Source organism: Sciurus vulgaris, assembly GCF_902686455.1.
Source record: "Sciurus vulgaris genome assembly, chromosome: 7".
Taxonomy (NCBI): domain Eukaryota; kingdom Metazoa; phylum Chordata; class Mammalia; order Rodentia; family Sciuridae; genus Sciurus; species Sciurus vulgaris.
The window spans coordinates 43,125,070-43,147,382 of record NC_136467.1 but is presented as its reverse complement, the minus strand read 5'-3'; the positions used below and the strand labels follow the sequence as shown (position 1 = coordinate 43,147,382).

General features: G+C 33.0%; 1 protein-coding gene across 2 annotated transcripts in view; it reads left to right on the top strand.

Moving 5' to 3' along the window:
- The window catches only part of HSF2 (heat shock transcription factor 2), a 33,162-nt gene that overhangs the window by 6,189 nt on the left and 4,660 nt on the right, over nucleotides 1–22,313 (top strand). The window contains exons 2-12 of one of the 2 annotated variants that reach the window (XM_079146267.1): nucleotides 3,937–4,045; nucleotides 4,220–4,347; nucleotides 5,194–5,318; nucleotides 7,236–7,311; nucleotides 10,009–10,070; nucleotides 11,194–11,281; nucleotides 12,871–13,019; nucleotides 13,646–13,885; nucleotides 14,492–14,597; nucleotides 19,091–19,144; nucleotides 21,972–22,056. In XM_079146267.1, the coding sequence (XP_079002393.1) occupies nucleotides 3,937–4,045; nucleotides 4,220–4,347; nucleotides 5,194–5,318; nucleotides 7,236–7,311; nucleotides 10,009–10,070; nucleotides 11,194–11,281; nucleotides 12,871–13,019; nucleotides 13,646–13,885; nucleotides 14,492–14,597; nucleotides 19,091–19,144; nucleotides 21,972–22,056 (1,222 nt within the window). The remainder of the gene's footprint in view (nucleotides 1–3,936; nucleotides 4,046–4,219; nucleotides 4,348–5,193; nucleotides 5,319–7,235; nucleotides 7,312–10,008; nucleotides 10,071–11,193; nucleotides 11,282–12,870; nucleotides 13,020–13,645; nucleotides 13,886–14,491; nucleotides 14,598–19,090; nucleotides 19,145–21,971; nucleotides 22,057–22,313) is intronic. The other variant, XM_079146266.1, reaches the window with a different exon arrangement.

Here is a 22,313-nt window from a genome sequence, read left to right as displayed (position 1 = left end):
AGTATAGATGAGCATCCATGATCTGAAACCTGAAATGCTCTAGATCTGAAACTTTCATGGACTTTGGAAATAGTGCTGCTTAGCCTATAATCTATTCAGATATTTTATAATTGGGGGAAAAAATTGGATAATGGATACTAACCTGTACTTGAAAATTGTTTCATCGTGCTTGCATTTGATTGACACATTCAGTCATATGACCATACCTAATCAAAAGGTGGGGGGCCAGTCGAAGGGTGCCACCTCTAATCCCAATAGCTCCTGAGGCTGAGGCAGGAGGAACACAAAAGCCAGCCTCAACAAAAGAGAGGACTGGAGATGTGGCTCAGTGGTTGAGTGTCCCTGAGTTCAATCCCTGGTACCTCTCCGCCCCACAAAAGGTGGGCCAAATGCAATGCAGGAAGAACAGGAATATCTCTGAACAGCTTGATGGATTTCCATACACTAAGATGTCCAGGTGGAAATGTTGAGACAGGTCATTGGGTATGAGTTTGGCATTCAGGGCAGAGTTTGGAGTTTGTGAGTGGTAAAGTGATGGGTCCGAATGAAATCTGGGAAGACGAAGACAAAAGGTACTGAGAGATTGGGTATTTTAACATTAGAGGCTATAAAGACAAGGAAAAGGCAGCACAGGAGTCTGAGAACAAACAGTGAAAAAGGAGGACCATGTGGGAGTAAGGTCATAGAAGTTAATGAAAGAAAATGGTTTAGGAAAACAAATGATCTACTGTGTCACATGCTGCTACAAATATTTTTATATCAGATATCTGTGATATATGGCTATATATGAATTACTGGGAGTTAGAACATGAATATTTTTACTTTAAGATAGTGCATTATTTCCCAAAGACACCAAACCTGTTTACTCTCCTGTTAGCTGTGCTTGAGTTTTTCAATTAATTATTTCTTCAAAACTGGATATTATAATTCTTAATTTTTACCAATCCAGTAGTTTAAAAATGTATTCTTGATGAGATTTTTATATTTTCTTGATTACTAATAAGTTCTAAAATCTTTTTATGTTTAGTTAGCCATATGTTTTCTATGACATGTTTGTTTTGTTCAGTTTTCTATTTTGTCTTTATTATTTGTAGGAATTCCTTATACTTTATATTCATGTTTTGGTTCTTTGTGTTGCCTTTATTTTTTTTCCCCCAGTTTGTGGCTTATGTATCTTTTCTGATGAGTAATAGTCCTTAATTTTAGTGTAATTTATCAATCTTTTTGTTGTTCATGCTTTTTGTTTCTTTTTACAAATTAAGTACGTAGAATATGCTTGTGATAGCACTACTTCATCTTTAAAAATCTTTTTAAATTGAGAGAATTAAATGTGTTGGTTAATTTAGGGAGAATAAACAACTTTACAACACATTTGTCCTCATTTTAATATTAAAGGTTTTTTTATTTGTTGTTTTTTAGGTACTGTATCTTTTTAAAATTTATTTTTAGATACTTAGCATTGTTCTGTTGTTAATGGGATTTTTTTATTCTATTGCAGTTGCAGCTTGTTTTAAGTGTTTGTACTTCATATGAAAAGAGAAAGTTTTAAAGGTTTACATTTCATGTTTTGAATCCAGGTGGAAATAATTTTTGTGTGTGGTTTGAGGGATTTGGTTTCACTATTTCTTATATTTTCAGTTACCCAGCACCTTATTGAAAAGCTCAGTTTTTGATTTCCAAATCATCTATGTTGTCACTTGTATTTTTTTTAATTGTAGTAAAATAAATATGGCATAAAATTAACTATTTTTGCCATTTTTAAATATACAGTTCAGTGGCATTAAATGCATTCACATTGTTGGGTAGCCTTTATTGCCATCTATCTTCAGAATGTTTTTCATCTTTCTGTGCTAAAACTTCATGCCCATAAGATAGTAAAGTCCAACTCTTTTTGCCCCTCCCAACCACCATTCCACTTTGTTTTTATGAAATTGACTGTTCTAGATATTTCATTTAAGTGTAATTGTGCAGCATTTATACTTTTGTGACCATTTTATTTCATTTAGCATAATGTCTTCAAGGTTCATCCATGTTGCAGCATGTTTCATGACTTCCTTAAGACTGATTATTTCATTTTATATACTACATTTTATTTATCTGTTAATCTGTTGGACATTTTGGTTGCTTCTACCTTTTTGCTTATTGTGAATAATGCTTGTGAGCTTGGGGTACAAATACTGTTCAAAGTTCCCGCTTTTTTCTTTCTTTTTTTTTTTTTTTTTTTGGAGTACATATATCTATAAGAGGAATTGCTGGATAATATGGTGATTGTCTTAATTTTTAAGGAACTACTATATTGTTTCCACAGTAGTCACGCTGTTTTATGTTCCCTTGGCAATTCACCGCAAATTTCTCCACATCTTCATTAATACTTATTTTTTGTGTTTTTTGTTAATAACGATCTTAATGGCTGTGAAGTGGTAGGTATCTCTCATTGTGGTTTTGATTTGTATTTCCCTAATGATTAGTGTTATTTAGCACCTTTTCATGTGCTTATTGACTATATTTGTATATGTTTTTTGGAGAAAGGGAAAGGTCTACTCAAGTCCTTTTTTGCTTGTTTTTAATCAGGTTGCTTGGTTTTTGTTGTTGAATTGTAGTTCTGTATGTATTATGGGTATTTATTAGATATTCACAAATCTTTTCTTCCATTCTTTAGGTTGCCTTTTCAACACTATTGATAGTGATTTTTGCACAGAAGATTTTATTTTTTGTAGTACTGGGGATTGAACCCAGGGCCTCCTGCATGCTAAGCAAATCCTGTTTTCACTGAGCCACACCCCCGAATCTTGCACAAAAGTTTTAAAATTTGACAAAGTCCTGTTTGTCTATTTTTGCTTTTATTGCCGATATTTTATGTCATGTCTGAAAAATCATTTTCAAATCCAATATCATGAAGTTTTTCCTCCAAGTTTTTTATAATTTTAGCTCTTAGATTTAGATCTTTGATCCATTTTGAGTTAATTTCTGTGTATGGTATCAGGTAAGGGTCCAACTTTAGTCTTTTGCATATTTATATCCAATTTTGTAGCACCATTTACTAAAAGACTATCCTTTTTCCATTGAATTGAATAGTTTTGACCCTCTTAAAAGTCCTTTGTTAGTCTTAATTTCTGCCCCCCCATCAGTCTGTTTGCCTATCTTTGTACTAGTTCCATACTGTTTTGATTATTGTATTTTTGTAGTAAGTTTCTAATCATTTTTTATTTTTTGCGTAGGAAAATATTATTGACTTTTTAAAAATATTTTGGTACCAGGGATTGAACTCAGGGGCACTCAACCACTGAGCCACTTCCCCAGCCCTGTTTTGTATTTTATTTAGAGACAGGGTCTCACTGAGTTGTTCAGTGCCTCTCTTACTGAGGCTGGCTTTGAACTTAAAGTACTCCTACTTCAGCCTCCTTGGAGTTTCAGGCATGCACCTGGCCACTATTCACTTTTTTTTTTTTTTTTTTTTTTTTTTTTGGTGGTGCTGGGGATGGAACCCAGGGCCTTGTGGCTTACAAGGCAAGCACTCTACCAACTGAGCTATCTCCCCAGCCCTACTATTCACTTTTAATATTAATTAATGTAGTAAACATCTATTAGAGTTTTGCAGTTGATTGCAATTAGTGCATCTTAGTATGGTGTCTACTTCAGGTAATAAAATGTGTTTCCTTTCAAAATTTATCATTATACAAGATAGCAGAAGCTTTCACTTTTTCTTATTTAATGGAAATTCTTATAATATTTCACCTATAATATGCAGTTTTGGGTTTCAGATTGACATCAAAAATCTTAATTGCAATTTGCCAAAAATCTTTAAGTTTTTTGGTGCCATTTTCAGGAATAGAATTTTGATTTGAAGGTGTCATGGAAGGACTGGTCAGGACAGGTTTGGGGCTCATATATATGACTGTGACAGACAACTAATTGACCTTTTCTGGTTTTCTTCAGAATGGTCAAAGCTTTCTGGTGTTGGATGAACAAAGATTTGCAAAAGAAATTCTTCCCAAATACTTCAAGCACAATAACATGGCAAGCTTTGTGAGACAACTGAATATGTGTAAGTATGGATAGCAGTTTATTTGTTCTGCTTATCAACTACTAATTAAACCATTTTTTTCTCATTAGGATGATAAAGGAAAATTCCATACAAGCATTGTGATTTTTTTTTTTTTTTTTTTTTTTTTTTACTATTTTCTAATTCTGAGTGTGTAAATTTTTAATTTTTTTTCAGATGGTTTCCGTAAAGTAGTACATATTGACTCTGGAATAGTAAAGCAGGAAAGAGATGGTCCTGTTGAATTTCAGCATCCTTACTTCAAGCAAGGCCAGGATGACTTGTTGGAGAACATTAAAAGGAAGGTAAGTTATTGTTAACAGTAGTTAGCTAGGGTATTAATTTGTATGATTTCCTAGTGAGCTACTTTAGCTGTTGAAATGAAGAATGTACAAAAAATATACAGGTGTTCTTTGTTGGAATGAATCATACTAATAAAGCTTTAATTAATTATTCTATCCCCCACCTTCTTCCCCTGTGCTCATCTGTAGTGAGGGCTCATTCTTCATTTTCTTTATGAAAGGAAAATGTTTACAACGTTCTGGATTGAGAGTGAAGTGTCATCTATTATAATAGGAAGGTTCACTTCTGTGTTGAATGAAAGAAAAAAGTAAGCTTTTGCTAGAATACTGCCTCACTGTAGGACTTTTTTTTTTTTTTGGTAGTTTGCTGTTTTATATCCATTGTCCAGAATAAGTCCTTGTACATGGTATGCATTAATTACTACATTTTTGAATGAATGTCTTTTGCTGAAATAAGATATTTTTACTAAATTCATGAAAGGGCTTTAAACCTTGAAAGAAAATGACCTGCCATGTAGCCATTACTGCATAAATATAATTAAAAGTGGAATGTGGTAATAAAGAGGCTTGAGGAAATTACAGGGAGTTTGGCAGAAAGAAAATTTTTAAAAAGCCCTAAGATATTCCTACCCATGGAAACTTAAAAAAAATTTTTTTTTAATGATTATTTCTTGCTTCCTCTCCTAATGAGCTGTGAAGTATGTTCTTTTCCTAGAATTCCATTCTGGGCTTTTAGAACAAAATCTCACTTCTGAATAGATCACAAAAAATTCTTACAGTAGGGAAGCTTTGAATTATAATCATGGGTGTGAAAAATTATTTGATTTTTCTAAATTTGCTTTTTGGAAGGTTTCATCTTCAAAACCAGAAGAAAATAAAATTCGTCAGGAAGATTTAACAAAAATTATAAGTAGTGCTCAGAAGGTTCAAATAAAACAGGAAACAATAGAGTCCAGACTTTCAGAATTAAAAAGGTAAGTCATTATTCCAAATACTAATATTGGTGTTGGATGTGTATGTTGAGGGTTGGAAGTTGTAGGGTGTTTTATTTTAAGTAGTCACTCTGTTAAAGTCAAGATCAAAGGCTAAATGTTTTCCCGCAAGTGTTGGTTCTTTTTATTTTTGATTTGTAGTCACAGACTTAACTTTAATGTTTTAATTATGGTGATCAGAATAATATATGAACTTGAGACCATCAAAACAATTTGACGCACAAATCTTATTGAAGAAACAATAGGTCTTTAGTGTAGAAATACAGTTCTACTTAAGTGTTCACACACAAAAGAGGGCCCACATAAAAAATCTTACCCATCCTTTCTTTTATTTATTTATTTTTCTTTCTTTAAAATTTTTCCTTGTGGTCTACCTCTTAGGAAAAACCAGGACACAAAAAGTAGGAAAAAAAGAACCCAAGAGAGTTGCCCTACTTGATACTTGTTCTGCATAGGTGTGGGGAAATGTTATTTAAACCTTTTTCTTCAAAAAGATGCCATGTTTTGTTTTATGACATTACTTGGTAGGATTTTCCTAACTTACACAGTAATAACTTTATACATGGAGAGAGATGTATTTAACTATTCTTAGTAAGTAGCTGAGCTTTTTCCCTTAATAGTTTCTAGGAGCTTGAGAATAGTTACTTTATGTATTCTTTCACCCATTTCAGATACAGATATTAATTTGGATATTCCTAACTCTATATTAAGAGTAACCTTGGACTTTGGTTCCTTTTTGAATAAATATCAACTTTTGCATTTTGTATATTTTAATTAATCACTTTTGATGTGTCTGCTAGCTGCCCTTTGACCTAATTCTTTGGATTTTAGTTTAGCCCTTAAGGAAATAGATCCCAAAATCATCCTTTACGTCTTAGAGGCAATGATCTCCTACTTCAGTAGGCAGATAACGGCATTTTTAAAGATAAATCTGAAAAAATATGGCAGTTATACCTCTGTATTTAAATCCACATTCCTTTTTGAAATAATTCAGACTGAGAAAAATAGCTTTTATGGGGATTAACAGAAATTTATTTAATCAGTAGATTATCTTTTATATCCTCTCACCATTATCACTCTGCTAATTACCATGCAGTTTCAATTAAAAAAACAATAATGGAAAGTAAACAGTATTGGGCAAGTTATTGGTTTGACGTATTTTTGAATACACTTTCTTTTAAAAAATAAAACAGTGGTTTGCGTATGTTTGTGTTTGAGACAATTGCTAAGATAGTTTTAGAGTCTGATATTTTAGTTTGACTTTAACCATTATAGAATTGTCTGTATGGCACTGGTCAGATTCCCATAATTCTCTGTACCTCAGTGTCCTCATCTTTCAAGATAATTATTCCTTTCTTGATGGTTTTAGGGAAGTTTAAATGCTTAATTGAAATGTTTAGCATAGTGCCTGGAACATATCAAGTGCTAGGTAAATGTCACTTTTCTTTGTTTCCTAAGGTGATTCACAAGGTCCGACCTCACTTGTTTGTCACAGTTTAAAGGTTAGCTTATTGTTGAAGGAAAAATAAAATTAACCAGATTGTCAAAAGAAGTAAATTGCTTGCTACTACATGGATATGGGAGTGCCTTTTAAGTTTTTGTGTATATATTGCCATGAATAGCAGATAATACAATAAGAAGGAATACAATAAGAAGGAATGACTCTGGAGTTGTGTTGAGATACTTGTCATTCCTGTGTAACTGAACCAGCTTCCTGGTCTCATGAAAATACACAGCATAGTTTCTTAAAGAAAAAAAAAAAAAAAAAAAAAAAAAGGATAGTTAGTTAAGTTCTCTAGGTTTTTTTTTTTTTTTAAGTTCTCTAGTATTCTTGAAGATATTGAGGTTTAGTTTTCTGACTAAATCTTTTTTGTTTTGTTTTTTAATAAATTATAAAAGTGAGAATGAGTCCCTTTGGAAGGAGGTGTCTGAATTAAGGGCAAAGCATGCACAGCAGCAACAAGTTATTCGAAAGGTAAGAAACTCTTTTTTTGTCTGATTATAATCTGAATTTGTTTAGTGAGTAATGAGTGTAACCCCCCAAAACCTCTGTTGAGCAGTTAGTAAATGCTCTTAGTTTTTTATGTATTGGATACACAGAAGTAAAATTTTGAAGACAAATTCAGCCAAGTGTTATGTATCCTTTTTAACAATAACAGAAACATTTCTCATTAGCTAATGATGTTTGTTCTGTACTCTCATATAATCTCAGTAACTTGCCTGGCATAACAATTTTGAGATACTTTATTCTTGGGAGCTTAATTAATATACTAACTGATTTCCTATCAATTTTTTATTATGAAACAATCATACTGTGTTTTGTGGGGGATTTCCCCTTACTTTTTACTATACTAGGCATAGATTGTTTTAAAATAATTTGACCAAGTTAGAAATTCAAAAGTGATTTTTCAGTGGATGACATTATTAACCTATGCATAAAATCGTAGTATAGTGATTACTATAATAAAATAAAATCATTAATATAATGTTATAAAAAGAATCCTAGATTTTATATCTGAACTGAAAATTAGTGGAGAAATCAGAATGCCTGTACGGCATTGTGTCCTTTTGATTTAATGTTTGCATATCAACTTTCATTTGTTAATAAGAGTTGAAACATAAAAGTAATTAAGGCAGCTATTTTTTGCTTATGAGTAAATGGACTCTAAGCTGCAGGGTTTTTTTAATGGGAAGGTGGAGAAAAGCTTCAGCTTATTCCTACTTGGAAGGCCCTTGAACTAAAAATAGGGCTATGACTGACAGGATCTGGGTCTAGTGGAGCACGCTTAGAGCAGAAATAAATAGTAATTGCAGCCTTTGGCCTGTTGTCAAAATAGATATACTTTTTAAAAATATCTGTATGCCAATGAAGGTTGAATATAGTAGAATTCAAATCTAAGTGTTTAGTTTAAATAGATGTTTAGGGGTCTCTAATGTATAATTCTTGTTAAGAATATTTGATTTCAAACAATACATGTATTTTAATCTGTACATTATGGAAAAAATCTGATAGTTTTCAGAAAACAAAATTTTGACTAAATGTTAACTTACAGTACACCTTCTTCTGTAGGTTTTTTTTTTTTTTTAAAGCAAGAATCAGTACAATAGTTACATTGCATTTCAGTTTTTCATGAACACTAATATTATCTCCTCAAATTTGTATTTAAATGTATGTGTATTGGTGAGTGGAGTTTACATAATTTATGACAACAAACACTAATTTTTACTGTATTCCTGGAATTGGTTCTTAACTTTGCTATTTAATGTTGACTTTTGATTTACTGAGAGTAATTGTGTATGAGTTGTCAAGTACTGAAGTTAAATGATAAAAATGTTAGATGCTGGGCAAGATGGTGGATGCCTGTAATCCCAGCTACTCAGGAGGCTGAGGCAAGAGGATCCCAAAGTTTGCAGCCAGTCTGAGCAACTTAGGGGAGACCCTGTCTCAAAATTAAAGAAAGGACCGAGAGGGTAATTCAGGGATTCAATCCACAGTACCACTTCAACAACAACAACAACAAAAAAAGTTGTGTTCCTTATCTCCTTCAGATAAAAAGCCCTGCACAACATGATGCAAAGTGTCAAGAAAACTGAGACACTGAGATGTGTAGAATAAATTTTAGATAGTGGTTTGTTTTTTTAATTTTTCAACTTCCTGAGACACTGGATTACAGGCATGCATCACCATGCCTGGCTAGTGATTTATTTTTTCTGAAATTCAGTCACTAATGTTTTTAGAAATTTCTTGTAACATTTATTTTTTGAATTTAAAAAATTGAAGTTGGATTGTTCCATAGATATCTTTAACTTTCAGTGTTGTATTTTCACTGGCTGTTAGCATTTTCTTTTGAATAAACTATTTAGTGACTTTGTCATATACTCCAGTGTTGTCTTAACTCTTCAGTTAAAATGTTTTTTATTTTTGTCCATTGAAAAGTTGATTGTAAAACAGACCATTTAGTAGCCTCATTTGGAGGGTGATGTGCAGTGTTAAAGCTGCAGCATAGGCATTTTTTAATTCATAATACTCTATTTTAATCATGTAATTATTTCATAAAGCTTGTAAGCAAGTCTAATGCAGAATTTAAGTAGTTATATGAAAACTTCTGGCTCTTATTCCTAACTCTCTTTGATATACTGCTTTTTGTAGTTCAGTTTATGATCCTTACTTTTTTTAACCACCTTTAGGTAGGAAGTTGACAATGTAATTTCAAGACATACCCTGAATCAATCTTTCCCATGCATCAGTATCACTTAGAGAGCTTACTAACCACACATATTACTGGGACTCTTTGGAATTTCAGATTCATCAATTCTGTAATGGGGCTGATCATTTACATGTCTATTCCAGTTGCCAGTGCTGCTGGACTGGACCACACTGCTAATATATTTGAAAGCTTGTTCTCATGTTTTGATGTGTTTTAAGTGTTCCCTTTAAATTTAATAACATGTCAAAGATAAATCAGCACGTCTTGATTGAAATATCTGCCTGAAAGCAGGTGTGTGTGTTTATATATCAGTTGTAAGATACATCTAAATTTCAAATAATATATGAGAAAATTATGTGACTTAGGTGGAGGACATTTATCATCTGATTGAGTTTTCTAAGACTTAGTAATGTGGACTAAAAAATTGTCTGATAGAAACATTTTTATTCATGTTTTCTTTTCAGATTGTCCAGTTTATTGTTACATTGGTTCAGAATAACCAACTTGTGAGTTTAAAACGTAAAAGGTAAGTTTTTATGATAAAACATTTCAAACCATAAGTAGACATTTTAGTTTTTAACCATGAATGGTCCATGTATATTCCTAATGAACCAAAGAATAGTCCTCCCTTTATAAGTTCTTAACATCTCAAAATTGATCTGATAGGTTGAGTGTCCCTTACCTGGAATGTTTGGGATCAGAAGTGTTTCAGATTTCAGATATTTTTCAGATTTCAGAATGTGAAATATCTCTGATGGGATCTAAGTCTGAATGTGAAAGATTTATGTTCATTTACAACTTATTAATATAGTCTGAGGGTAATTTAATGTTTTAAAATAATTTTGCATATGAAACAAAGTTTATGTATCAAGTAGCTGAAGGGGGCTGGGAGTGTCTTTTATCTTTTGGACACTGGTCAACTGAGTGTTGAATGCCTGAGTTTGACTATAACCTGTCACATGAGGTCAGCATGGAATTTTCACCTTTGGCATCATATTGGTACACAAAAGTTTTGGATTTTGGATTTTTTGAATAGGGATTCAACTTCCTTCTGGTGTTTTTGAGAGATGAGGACAGCCTAAGGGGTCACTTTACAGGCATAGGCATACATATTGTTAATAAAAATCTCTTTTTCGTTTACTTAATGGTTTAAAGGAACATGTAGGAGGCATGAGAAATTCTTAAAAAGAGGCAATTCATTGAAAAAAAATTAAAATTTTTTGGTCTTTTTAAACCTGTATTTTAGCCATAGTTTGTGATACTTGTTAATGTCAGCAGCTATCATTGTTACAGATAAATCAAAGAATAATTGACAAAAGGAATAATTGGAAGGAGAAAAGCATTATCTGTAAGGCTAACACTCGTTCTTATACTATTTATTTTTTCTTACATATGGACAGTTTTTAAGCATTTGTATAATTCAGTAAGCAGTGAAGTCTTTCTGGAGATAGTAGTCTATTATACTTACTATAGCAAAAGTAGCGTCAAAGAAGGGAGAACTATAAGTTCTAGATATTCTTATCTCCCAGTTTCTTTTCATAAAATGTATTTAAGAGTTCCTTGTGTTTTTTTACAGAAGTTCTTAAAACATTTTAAATTCCCTGTATTATTGCCTCATGGAACTGCATGAATATTTTTCTGATTTCCAGGCCTCTACTTCTAAATACTAATGGAGCCCAAAAGAAGAATTTGTTTCAGCATATAGTTAAAGAACCAGCTGATAATCATCATCATAAAGTAACTCATGTATATTTTGTGTTTATTGAATGTCTCAAACTAAAATTTTTTATGGTAGTGTTTCATTCAGTACAAGAAGCTTAGTGAATAAAAATGTCAAGTGCTCATTTCCCAGCCTTATTAAGTCTTGACATTTTTCATTATTTACTTTAGATTATTTTAAGAAATAAATCATTACAAATATAGTTGTCTCAGTTTTGTTTTCAAGTTTTTCTCTCCTATCTTGAATCATTTTCATGACCATTTTATATTTAAATTCAGGAACAGTATTTCATATTATTTTGCATATATTTAAACTTTGTATAAATGATATTCTATACGTATTACTTTGCTGTGTTGCTTTTTTAACTTGCTATTACTTTTGAGATTTATAAAACATAGTTTCAGTAATATAAATTGAACATTGTGATAATACACTTATGATAGTGTAATACGACTATAATTTTTCTGTTGGTTATTTTGATTTTAACTTTTCTTATAAATGTACACTGACAAGACTGCTTTTTCTGTAGTGATTTTCAAAATATTTTTGTTTACCTTCATTTTTGCTACAAGTTATATGGATTATTTAACTTATATCCATTGCAGATAGTCTATCATCAGACTAGTCCAGAATCCAGACTTTCAATGTGATTTTATTATCACTGTCAGTCAGTTTTTTTTTTTTTTTTTTTTTTTTTCTTTTGGGATGTGCTAGGGATTAAACCCTGAGGGCTTTTTTTGTTAGTCTATTGCTTCAGATTTATAATGGAGCTAACAGGGCTTTGTTTTTTCCTGGGATGAATCAGTTATTTCAGATCTGATTCCTCCTCTTCCTACTGTATAAAAATCAGCATTCCCAGTTGTTTTGTTCATAGGACTGAAGTAGATGAAGACTTTTTTTTTTTTAATTAAAGTGGATTTGTATATTATAAAGTACTTCACATCTTTTAACTGTTATCCAGTGTTGAAATTTATGGATTGTTGCATTGTAGTAGTGATTTTAGTTTGCTTTAAAGAATTGGTTAATTTTTAAAATTAACATTAGTATGGCTTGAATGTATCTGTGGCTTAATGAAAAATTGTTGCTTAAAATCCAAGTTGACATTTAACTGTGGAATAGTTGAAGTGCTGTTTTACTTTTAGTGAAGCCATTTAATGGGTAATAATAAAATGTGTCAAACAGAGCAGCTTGAAGTGACATAATCCCTATCAACACAGTGGCCATCTGGTTATGCTTGAAATTTATGAAGTCCTGAGACTTTATTCCTCTTAGATATACAAACTAGTTTAGAATTTGAAGTCTTCTCATAGATATATTCTTGGGCATGCCATCTTCAGGGTCTTTTAAGTAAAAGTAGTAGTTAAGTAGAATGCAGACAGTATACCTTTCTGAATAGATACATGCCTCTCTAAAGTCAAACCTTGAAGAGGTGGGGTTATTAAAGCCAGTTAGTACATAAGATACATAAGGGTAGGGAACATAGCTGTTTTGCTTATCACTGTATCCCCAGAATTTAGTAAATAATATGCTCCAGTTGTTTTTAAGTGATATCCTATTAGTCAGTATGATTTTAATATTTATATATATTACTTCCCTGACTTTTTAGGTTCCACACAGTAGGACTGAAGGTTTAAAGCCAAGAGAGCGGATTTCAGATGACATCATTATTTATGATGTTACTGATGATAATGCAGATGAAGAAAATATCCCAGTTATTCCAGAAACTAATGAGGATGTTATATCTGATCCCTCCAAGTAAGGAGTTTCTGAGATAAAATTTATGAAAATATTGGTAACATTATTAAATTGCTAAAATTAAAAAAATTCACTGTTCTTTGATGAATTGACATCTGTCTCATATTTGGAATACTCAGCTGAATAATTAAACCAGATTATTTAACCAAATAAAGCCTTTGCTTCCCTCCTAATAAGCAAAGAAAGAAGTAATGAGAATCCATTGTGTTTTTCTTTTTTTTCCTTGGTTGAATCCAAGAGAGCTTTACCACTGAACTACACACCCAGCCCTTAAACTCTTGCTGAATTACTGAGGGTCTTGCTTAATTGCTAAGGTCGGACTCAAACTTCTGATCTTCCTGCCTCAGCCTTCTGAGTTGCTGAGATTACAGACATGTGCTACCTACCTGACGCCTTGGGTTTTTTTTTTCCCCTTAATTTTAGAGTTCAGTACTTTCCATTGATTATTTGTGGGTCTCGTGTTCTATACATTGTCAATATTTGTGATTAAGCTGCATACCCAAGATACTTAAGCCTTTTGATACGTGGTTTGGGAAGAGTTTCTATGAAGAATGAATGGATAGAATAATTTTATTAAATTTGTCTGCAAATGTAATTGGTTCTTTCTTTTTATATTGCTGATCTAGCTGTAGCCAGTACCCCGATATTGTCATCGTTGAAGATGACAATGAAGATGAGTATGCACCTGTCATTCAGAGTGGAGATCAGAGTGAACCAGCCAGAGAATCCCTAAGTTCAGGCAGTGATGGCATCAACCCTCTCATGTCTAGTGCCGTCCAGCTAAACAGTTCATCCAATCTTACCACAGAAGATCCTGTGACCATGATGGATTCCATTTTGAATGATAACATTAATCTTTTGGGAAAGTGAGTGCTCATCTACATGTTATCTAAAGTTAATTGCTTTCTTCACATTCAGTTTTTGAGTGATCTTCATTTTAAATGATAAACCCACTAGTCTACTTTTCTGTTGGTCAAAATGTAGTTCCTAATGAAAGGGATTTGTCTTAAGAGTAGTGTTGGAATATTCCTGTGCATTTCCTCATAATTTCTTTAATACTTGTTTTGAGCATCTGTAAGGTGTTTGTGATTTTGTGTATTATGTATTCATATCATGACAATGTATTAATACAGTTTCTGTTAAGGTACTTATGGCATAAAGAACATTAGTAACTAGTAGTAATGAGATTAAACATTTTGTAATAGTATTGAAGAAGAAGGTAAATCAGACTGTTGTTGCAGAACTTCCTTTCAGTATAAACTGAAGTTTTGTGTAAAGGCTATGTCTCAGTTAATCAAATTTTTAGAATCCTAAACCTTAAATAGCATCTCTTAAATTTAAGAACCAGTAAGGACTCAGCAGTTTCTCAGGGTATTTTGCCTAGCCAGGTTTCTTTGGTAATTTTAAATGTAAGAACAAGGAAAACTTTATTTAACTTTTTAAAATCGTTTTATTTTTCTTTTCTTTCCTAGGGTTGAACTGTTGGATTATCTTGACAGTATTGATTGCAGTTTAGAGGACTTCCAAGCTATGCTGTCAGGGAGACAATTTAGCATAGACCCAGATCTCCTGGTTGATGTAGGTACTTTGAATAATCTTTGTTCTGGTAATTTGTGTATTTGGGTATATTATTTAAATGTCAATATTTATTTTTGTGTTCTGCACAGTTTCTGCTTTTTCTTTTTTAAAATGAATGGTTTTATGAGACAGGATGAGCAGATGGATTTGGGACATTGAAGGAAAATGATCAGTACTTGCTTGAGTGGCAGTTCAATTAATCTCCTTTAACAGTATATCAGTTCTGTTCAACAGTACTGTTAAATCCAGGTCTTGTTTGGACTTGTTGCCCTGTTTTACTATGGAGTAAATTGTTACTGAATAGAGATCTGTGGAAATTAGTAATAGTATCTAGCTAGGAGACAGCTTGGAGACATTTCTTAATACTTTGGGAATTAACATATTCTACTCTATTTTATTTGCTGATTTTTAAGTCTTAAGTCCCCAGCTTTTCCTGCTCTAATTCCTATCACCATGTCTCCAAACTTGACTTCAGTGTTGTCTGGATTGTGAGTTCTATCAACCATTTCTGGCACTAATCACCTTTCTCATCTCCTTCCCTCTTATTTCATGCTACTCCTGCTTCTTTATCCAAAGCTTTCTTTGGAGGATGGGGCTGTACCAGGGTTTGAACTAAGGGGCACTTGACTGCTGAGCCACATCCCCAACCCTATTTTGTATTTTATTTAGAGACGGGGTCTCAGTGAGTTGCTTAGCACCTTGCTTTTGTTGAGGCTGACTTTGAACTCGCAGTTCTCCTGCCTCAACCTCCCAAGCTGTTGGGATTACAGGAGTGTATCAGCATGCCTGGCCAAAGCTTTCTATATGTTCTGGCCTAGTCCTGTTCAAATGAATCTTGTTTTCTAGTTCCATTTTTCTTTTGTGCATTCTTTTCTTCCTTACAAAAATCTTACTACTTTTTTTTTTCTCGTGTGTGTGTGTGTGTGTGTGTGTGTGTGTGTGTGTGTGTGTGTGTGTGTTTCCTGCTAAAAGTATAGCTTTCTTTCCATATCAAAAGATTCTACAGTTTTACCTAAGACCTTCTTATTGAGGCTAAAAGGAATCAGTTCTTTCTCATTCTTCAGTCTTATTTCCAGTTTATTGATTTACCACCTTACATCTCTACTTCTCATTGAATTTTGTCACTTTTAGTTTTTTTTTTTTTTTTTTTTTTTTTTTTTTGCAGTGCTGGGAATCGCACCCAGGGCCTTGTGCTTGCAAGGTACACACTGTACCAACTGAGCTATATCCCCAGCCCTAAAATTTTGTCACTTTTTAAAGGCTTTAGCACCCTTCCCAAATTGTCATTACCACACAGGATGTATTTCACTTTCTTTGAATATTTCCTTTCCATGCTAACTGCTGTTCCCCTTTTAAGTGAATTAAGCTTCTATGTTGATGACCTACTTCTTGTTAAAAGTAACCTGACAGCCCTTTTTAATTCTTTCAGCTATCGTCACCACTCTGCAAATCCAGGGACCTTTCAGAATATTTGTCCCTTAGATCACCAATAATAAAATAAAATTCCATAATTCTGGCCTCCTATAAATCCTTGCACTGTTCATTAAGTCACTTTAATTCTGCTTTGAACATTACTGTATTGTTCGTTGTCAACTCTCCCTATTCACAGAGAATAATTCACTGTGTCCTGGTTCTCTCATAATCTGTGGCTCAGTTTCTACCCTATTTTTCTTAGACTAGGTACTTTCTCTTTAAGGCCAATTTGTATTCCTGTCCTCTGCCTCTGTTTTTTTCCCCCAATCTCTATTCTTGATCTTTCTTATCTGCCTTCAGTAGGTATAGATCTTCCCCATCTTAAAAAACAAGCATGTTGACATCTTGCTCTCCTCATTTACTTTTCTGCTTTTCTTTCTTCTTTACTATAAAACTTTAGGAAAGAGCTACATTTCTTACCTCCATCTTAATCTTTTTTGAAACCCTTTATTGTCTTATTTATTTACTCTACTGCCTGGTGTTGTCTTGGTTTTTCTATACTATATAGGGTTGTGCTTTTTGCTTTTTACTTTTCAGTCTTTTCATTAGGCTAGTGGAAGATCCTGCTGTCTTCTACTTATGAGCATTCTCCAAGACATCTAATATTTTATCCTTTTTTTTTTTTTCTACCTCCCTTCTTTTTGTACATGGAAAGGTTTTAGTTTGTAGGATTGCTTTGAAGTATGTATATCTGGTGCTTAACATTTTTAAAAGTAAACTTGGCTTAAATTCTAATTTTATGCTTTTGGAGTCATCATATCTTGGCTCAGATTGTGTTTAACACCAAACTTTTCTTTCTTCCCTAAACTAGCAACCTTTTACAGCTTTCTTGTATCCTGTAGTAGTATCAGACTTTTATTTAGTCAACCAAGAAAGTTGTCACAGAATTACCTTGATTTCCTTTTTTCTTTCTCAGTCAGGGATTGAACCTACAGGTACTTAGCCACTGAGCTATAGTCCCAGCCCATTTTTATTTTTTATTTTGAGATGGGGTCTCACTAAGTTTCAGAGGCTGACTTTGAACTTGGGATCCTCATGCCTCCCAAGCCACTAGATTATAGGCATGTGCCACAGTTCTTGGCCTTGATTTCCTTTTCTTAATCACATCATTCATTAAGTCCTATTTTCCAAAACAGTATTTACAAGCCATTCCAGCTTTATATTTCCCCTCTAATATATCTCACCCAAGACCTGTATTATTTTATCCTTGAATGGAGCTGTATTATCATAAATAAAAAGTCCACTTATGATTGCCTTGTTTTCTGAGGTGGCAAAGATAGTCAAGATATATACTGTAGAGTTCTTGGCTTCTCTCCAGTGTTTAGTACTGGGTGACCCAGAGTCAGCAGGAAGGGTTTGACCTTAGAATTTTATCAGCTGTGTCAGTTTCTCACATGTGATCATAGTGGGCTTTTGTTTTGTTTTGTTATGTTTTGTTTTAATGCTTTATCCCATGTATCTGCTGGGAATATGTATAAGAGATCCCTGAGTCAGTGAGTAGGGAGCATGGGGCAGTGAGGAGAAGATAGGAGCTTATATTGCTGGCCCTTTTGGATGCCACCCTCAGCAGGAGTGAAATATAATTGGGCTTCTGTTGTAGTGACAGGTTTAACTGGAAGAGATTAGTAGTCATGTGTTACTATCTATTCTCTAGGATCTGAGCTCTTTTTCTCTTCAGGACTCAATAGGTGACGTGAAAAGAGAAGGAGGAAGTAAGAAAGAGCCAGGGATATTTTTAGGGCTATCATGAACTGTATGGAACTTTAAGGAGAGAAATCAAGTCTAGAGAGAATGGAGAAAGGACATTCCTATGACTTCTCTGCGTTCGTTTTATTCTGTGAACCATTTGCTATGCTTAGTCTCATAAATGGCTAACTTAATGTCTATATTTCATCACTCATGCTACTCCCAAAGTTCTGTTGCTGATAGGATGCAACCTCATCAATTGACTGGCTTTACTTTTTGAACCTATGTATATAAATACTGTTTAGGTCAAAACTTCAGTGTTACTTGTACTGTTCTTATCCATTTCTCAAATGTACTCTATCATTGTGGTTGTTAACACTATACCTATGTACTTATCTAACTTCATTCTTTTTCATCCTAGCTATTCTCCAGGGACTGACATGTATCACATAGCTTTATCAAGGCCTTTTTTTGTTGTATCATATGTTTCTCTGGGTGTGTTTTCCTCCCTTCTCATTTTCTACTTATTACTTTTGAGCCTCACCATCCTTTGTTACAATACTGATTGTATCTGAACGTATGTTTGGCTATTCAGTGTTGGTCTTGTGTCTTAGATTGTAAGCTCCTAGGAGCAGGAATGATGTCTTTATCTTGTATTCTTGATTTCAATCATTTCTTAGATGTTTAGTAAATCCCTGTGGCATGATTGACTTTGAAGGTGATGGCTTAAACAAAAATTATATCCATATACTGGCTGGACTAAGGAGTGGTCTCAATACTTAATAACTTTCCTTGCTAAGCGAGGTGAAAAAAAAATCAAGAAGTAGGTAGGTATGCCACGTTGTCAGAGTGCTCCACTTTGTGTAGTTTAAGTGCCACTGTCATAGAGCAGATTCTATGAATTTCTTACCTAAGTAACAGATATGCAGTGAAGGCTTAGTGTCAGGGCAAAAGACTCAGCCCTGAGTACCACATAAGGCCAAAGGCCTTTAGGAAGAAAAAAAATGAATGTAAATGGAGAATAGTGAAGGAGAGAAGAATTAGGAAAACCATCATTTGTCTCAAGTGATTTACCTCACTGTGTTAATAAATTCTTACAACATGAGTTTCCATTTAATGCCTTGGCTAGCTTGCTTTGCTTTTGTTTCTTTGTGGGTTTTTTTTTTTCCCCCCTGCTTTTTTGCTGTTCTCTTCCAAACTTAAGTTTACTGTATAGAAACTTCCTAGTTCAGGTGTTACATCTCTTCACTCAACATGGATGTATAAAAATTTTGAACACACAATTCTTTTTTAATATTTTTTAAACTTATCATCTTTCTTGTTTGGTCTTTCAGCTTTTCACTAGTTCTGTGCAGATGAATCCCACAGATTACATCAATAATACAAAAGTAAGTTTTAATTCACGTTGCTCAGGACCCATAGCTATAAAAATTGAAAAATAAAAGTCCTAAGTAGAGAGCAATATCATTCCCAGTTACAAAGAAAAACACTTTAAAATCTAACCAAATATGTGTGATCAAGATAGTAAAATTCTAGATAAAAGATGAACTTTTGATTGTGGGGTGGATCATTGCTTAGTTCTACTGGCACATGTGGGATTAACCTTCTTTATGAAATCAACCTCTTTTGATACTGAGAAATAATCTGACCTTGGCCTGTTCAGGTGTATCATTGACAGAGTGATTAATAGATGTTTTCTTCATATTTTATGAGCTGCATTTCCTATCCTTATTCCTTCTATAAACAATTTATCAGGTTTTTATTGAAAATTTATTGGTTTCTATATTCTATATTGGTATCTAAAATTCTTCCTTCATTTTATTAGCATACATTAAAAACTCAGGGATTTGCACTAATTTTGAACTAATTGGAGGAAAGGCAAATTGAAACAGGGAAGTATGCAAGACCCAACCCCCCCCCCCTTTTTTTTTAAACTGACTTGAATTTTGAGTGATCCTGCCTCAGTCTCTTGAAGCAGCTGGGATTATAGTTCTGCATCACCACGGCTGGCAGGATTCTGTGTTTTTTGGAAACAAATAGGAATTTTAATTGGGCTTAGCAATTATTGAAAAGAAAGTCTTTAGAACTGGTTTTTAATGAATAAGTAAGGACAATTTGAAGTTGTCAGAGAAGATGTTCACAAATTCTGTTTCTTGGTACAGGTTATTGTTTTGACTAGGTATATAGTTCCTTTATCTTATATTTATACCAATTGTTATCTTAATCCTTACTTTTAATTGAATAAAAGGTAAATCAAGTTCAAAATTTAAATTAGATAAGGCAGAATTTCATTTTGATTTTGTTTTTGAGGTCTAAAGATTAGCACATCTTGAATATTAGTGGTTAGGGTGATTGGGTTAAGTTTTTCCATTACCTTGTGAGAATGTAGCTGATTGGATTTTTAATATTTTCAGTTATAACCTCCTTAATTTAGAGCTTGAGGAATTATGAATTTGTGAATTAGGAAGTTGAGTATACATTCAGTGTTCATATGATTTGTATCAGGGATTGGTATACTTCTTAAAAGGCCACCTAGTAAATATTTTGACTTCTGCAAGCTATAAGTTCTTTGTCACAACTACTCTGTACTGCAGTTGTAGTGTAAAAGCAGATAAACACAATATTTAAAAGAACGTGTGACTATGTTCCAGGAAAACTTTAAAAATAGGCATCATGCTGAATTTGGCATTTGGCCCATCATTTGCCTGGGCTTATGGGTATGATATTCTGTTGACCAGGTCAGCTGTTTCAGTAAATATGATCATCATATTGAATGTGACTGAGTCATAGACCTTAAGTTAAATGTACCCATATTATATATTAAGTTTGTCAGTGTGTTTACTATTTATTTCTAGACATTTGAGTTGTTATTCTTCTTGATCATCCTCTTTATTCCAAAAGCCAATAACTTGAATACAGTTTTCAGAAATAGCATTAAACAGCAAATTGCCTATTGTTTTATAATATTATAAAATATTAAATTTGAGAGTAACTTTTGTTTCTGAATTCAGATTGTTTTCAAATAATAAACATCATTTGTCATTGCCCTGGTTATGACAGGGGTTATATGACATGGATTATAACATTTTCTTAATCAGAATAGCTTGTACCTTTCACTTTGGTAATCTAAGTGGCACATACTATAATGAGTAAGAATTTGCATGGGACATGAAACCCATTCATCATCCTGGTTCTCATGTTTTAGAATAACAGTGACATCCTTGGAAAAATACCTATTTTAGAGGGCATAAAATGTATTACTGCATTAATGTTTTATGTATTGTGAATGCTGATGAAATATTTTTATGTAAAATCTTAGAAGAGCTTACTAGTTTTTATCTTGGAACCATTATCTTTTTTGAATCCTGAAAACTTGTTCTGCCTTATTTTATGATGAATATCAGGCAAATTATAGGAATTATTGTACAGATGTTTGTTACACCATATATAATTAGCCAGCATGCAAAAATCTGGGACTTGCTGATAACTGAGATTTGCAGCTACTCACAAAAAAATTACAAACTTCTGCACCTGAGTTTGAACATCATTGAAAAGATCTCTGAAGAACTTGACAACATTAAGGATTTAATTCTCTATCATAATCATATGTAAGAAGAGAAGACAGTGTGGTTGAAAGAAGTGATTGAAATGACAGAAAAGAACTTAAAGACTTAAGGCACAAAAAGGACAAGAAAAAACACCATCTCAACTTTGAGGCTTCCAAGTATAGGGATAGTTTTAAAGATGTCACAATGCCATCATGAACTGCTCCAAATATGTTTATTTGTGCTAAATGTTGTTTATAAGTCAAGAGAAATGTGATACATTTTAATCAGTCATTTAAAATGAATTTAATTGCTTAAGGAGTTCTTTCAACTAGCATTTGAATCCACTTGTCTTTGATTCATTCCCATCTTTTATACTTGACAAATTCTGTCATGCTTTTGAAATGTCCCCTTTTTTATACTTAACTATCATTATAGTTCAGGGTTTTTTTTCTTTTTTATCCCCTTGATGACAGGAAGTTTCTTAACCAGTCTTGCAACTTCTACTCAGATCTTTCCCTTTTCCCTCTCTCTCTAGTTTGGTTTTCTCATGTTCTCCTTTTCCATATATTTCAGATAATATATCGGTATTTACATATTCTATCAATTTTATTATCTGATACTTTTCAGGAACATGCGAAACAAGTGTTTTTACCTTTTTTTCTTTTAGTCTGAGAATAAAGGATTAGAAGCTACCAAGAACAATGTAGTTCAACCAGTTTCAGAAGAAGGAAGAAAATCTAAGTCTAAACCAGGTAGGTATAGAGATATTTAGTTTGTAGGTATTTTTAAGAGTCCTGGTAGAAACTAATGCTAGCCATGAAGTCTTGTTGTACTTAACAATTGAACACACTGGAAGATTCTAGCATATAACAGTTCTTTAAGATTAAGCCTTTTTTTTTTTTTCCTTTAACTTTAGGAGACCTGAAAGAACTTCATTTCTTAATTATTGAATAAGACTAACTTTTCTAACTTGCATATTTCGAAATTTACACAAAGTATTATGTTATAT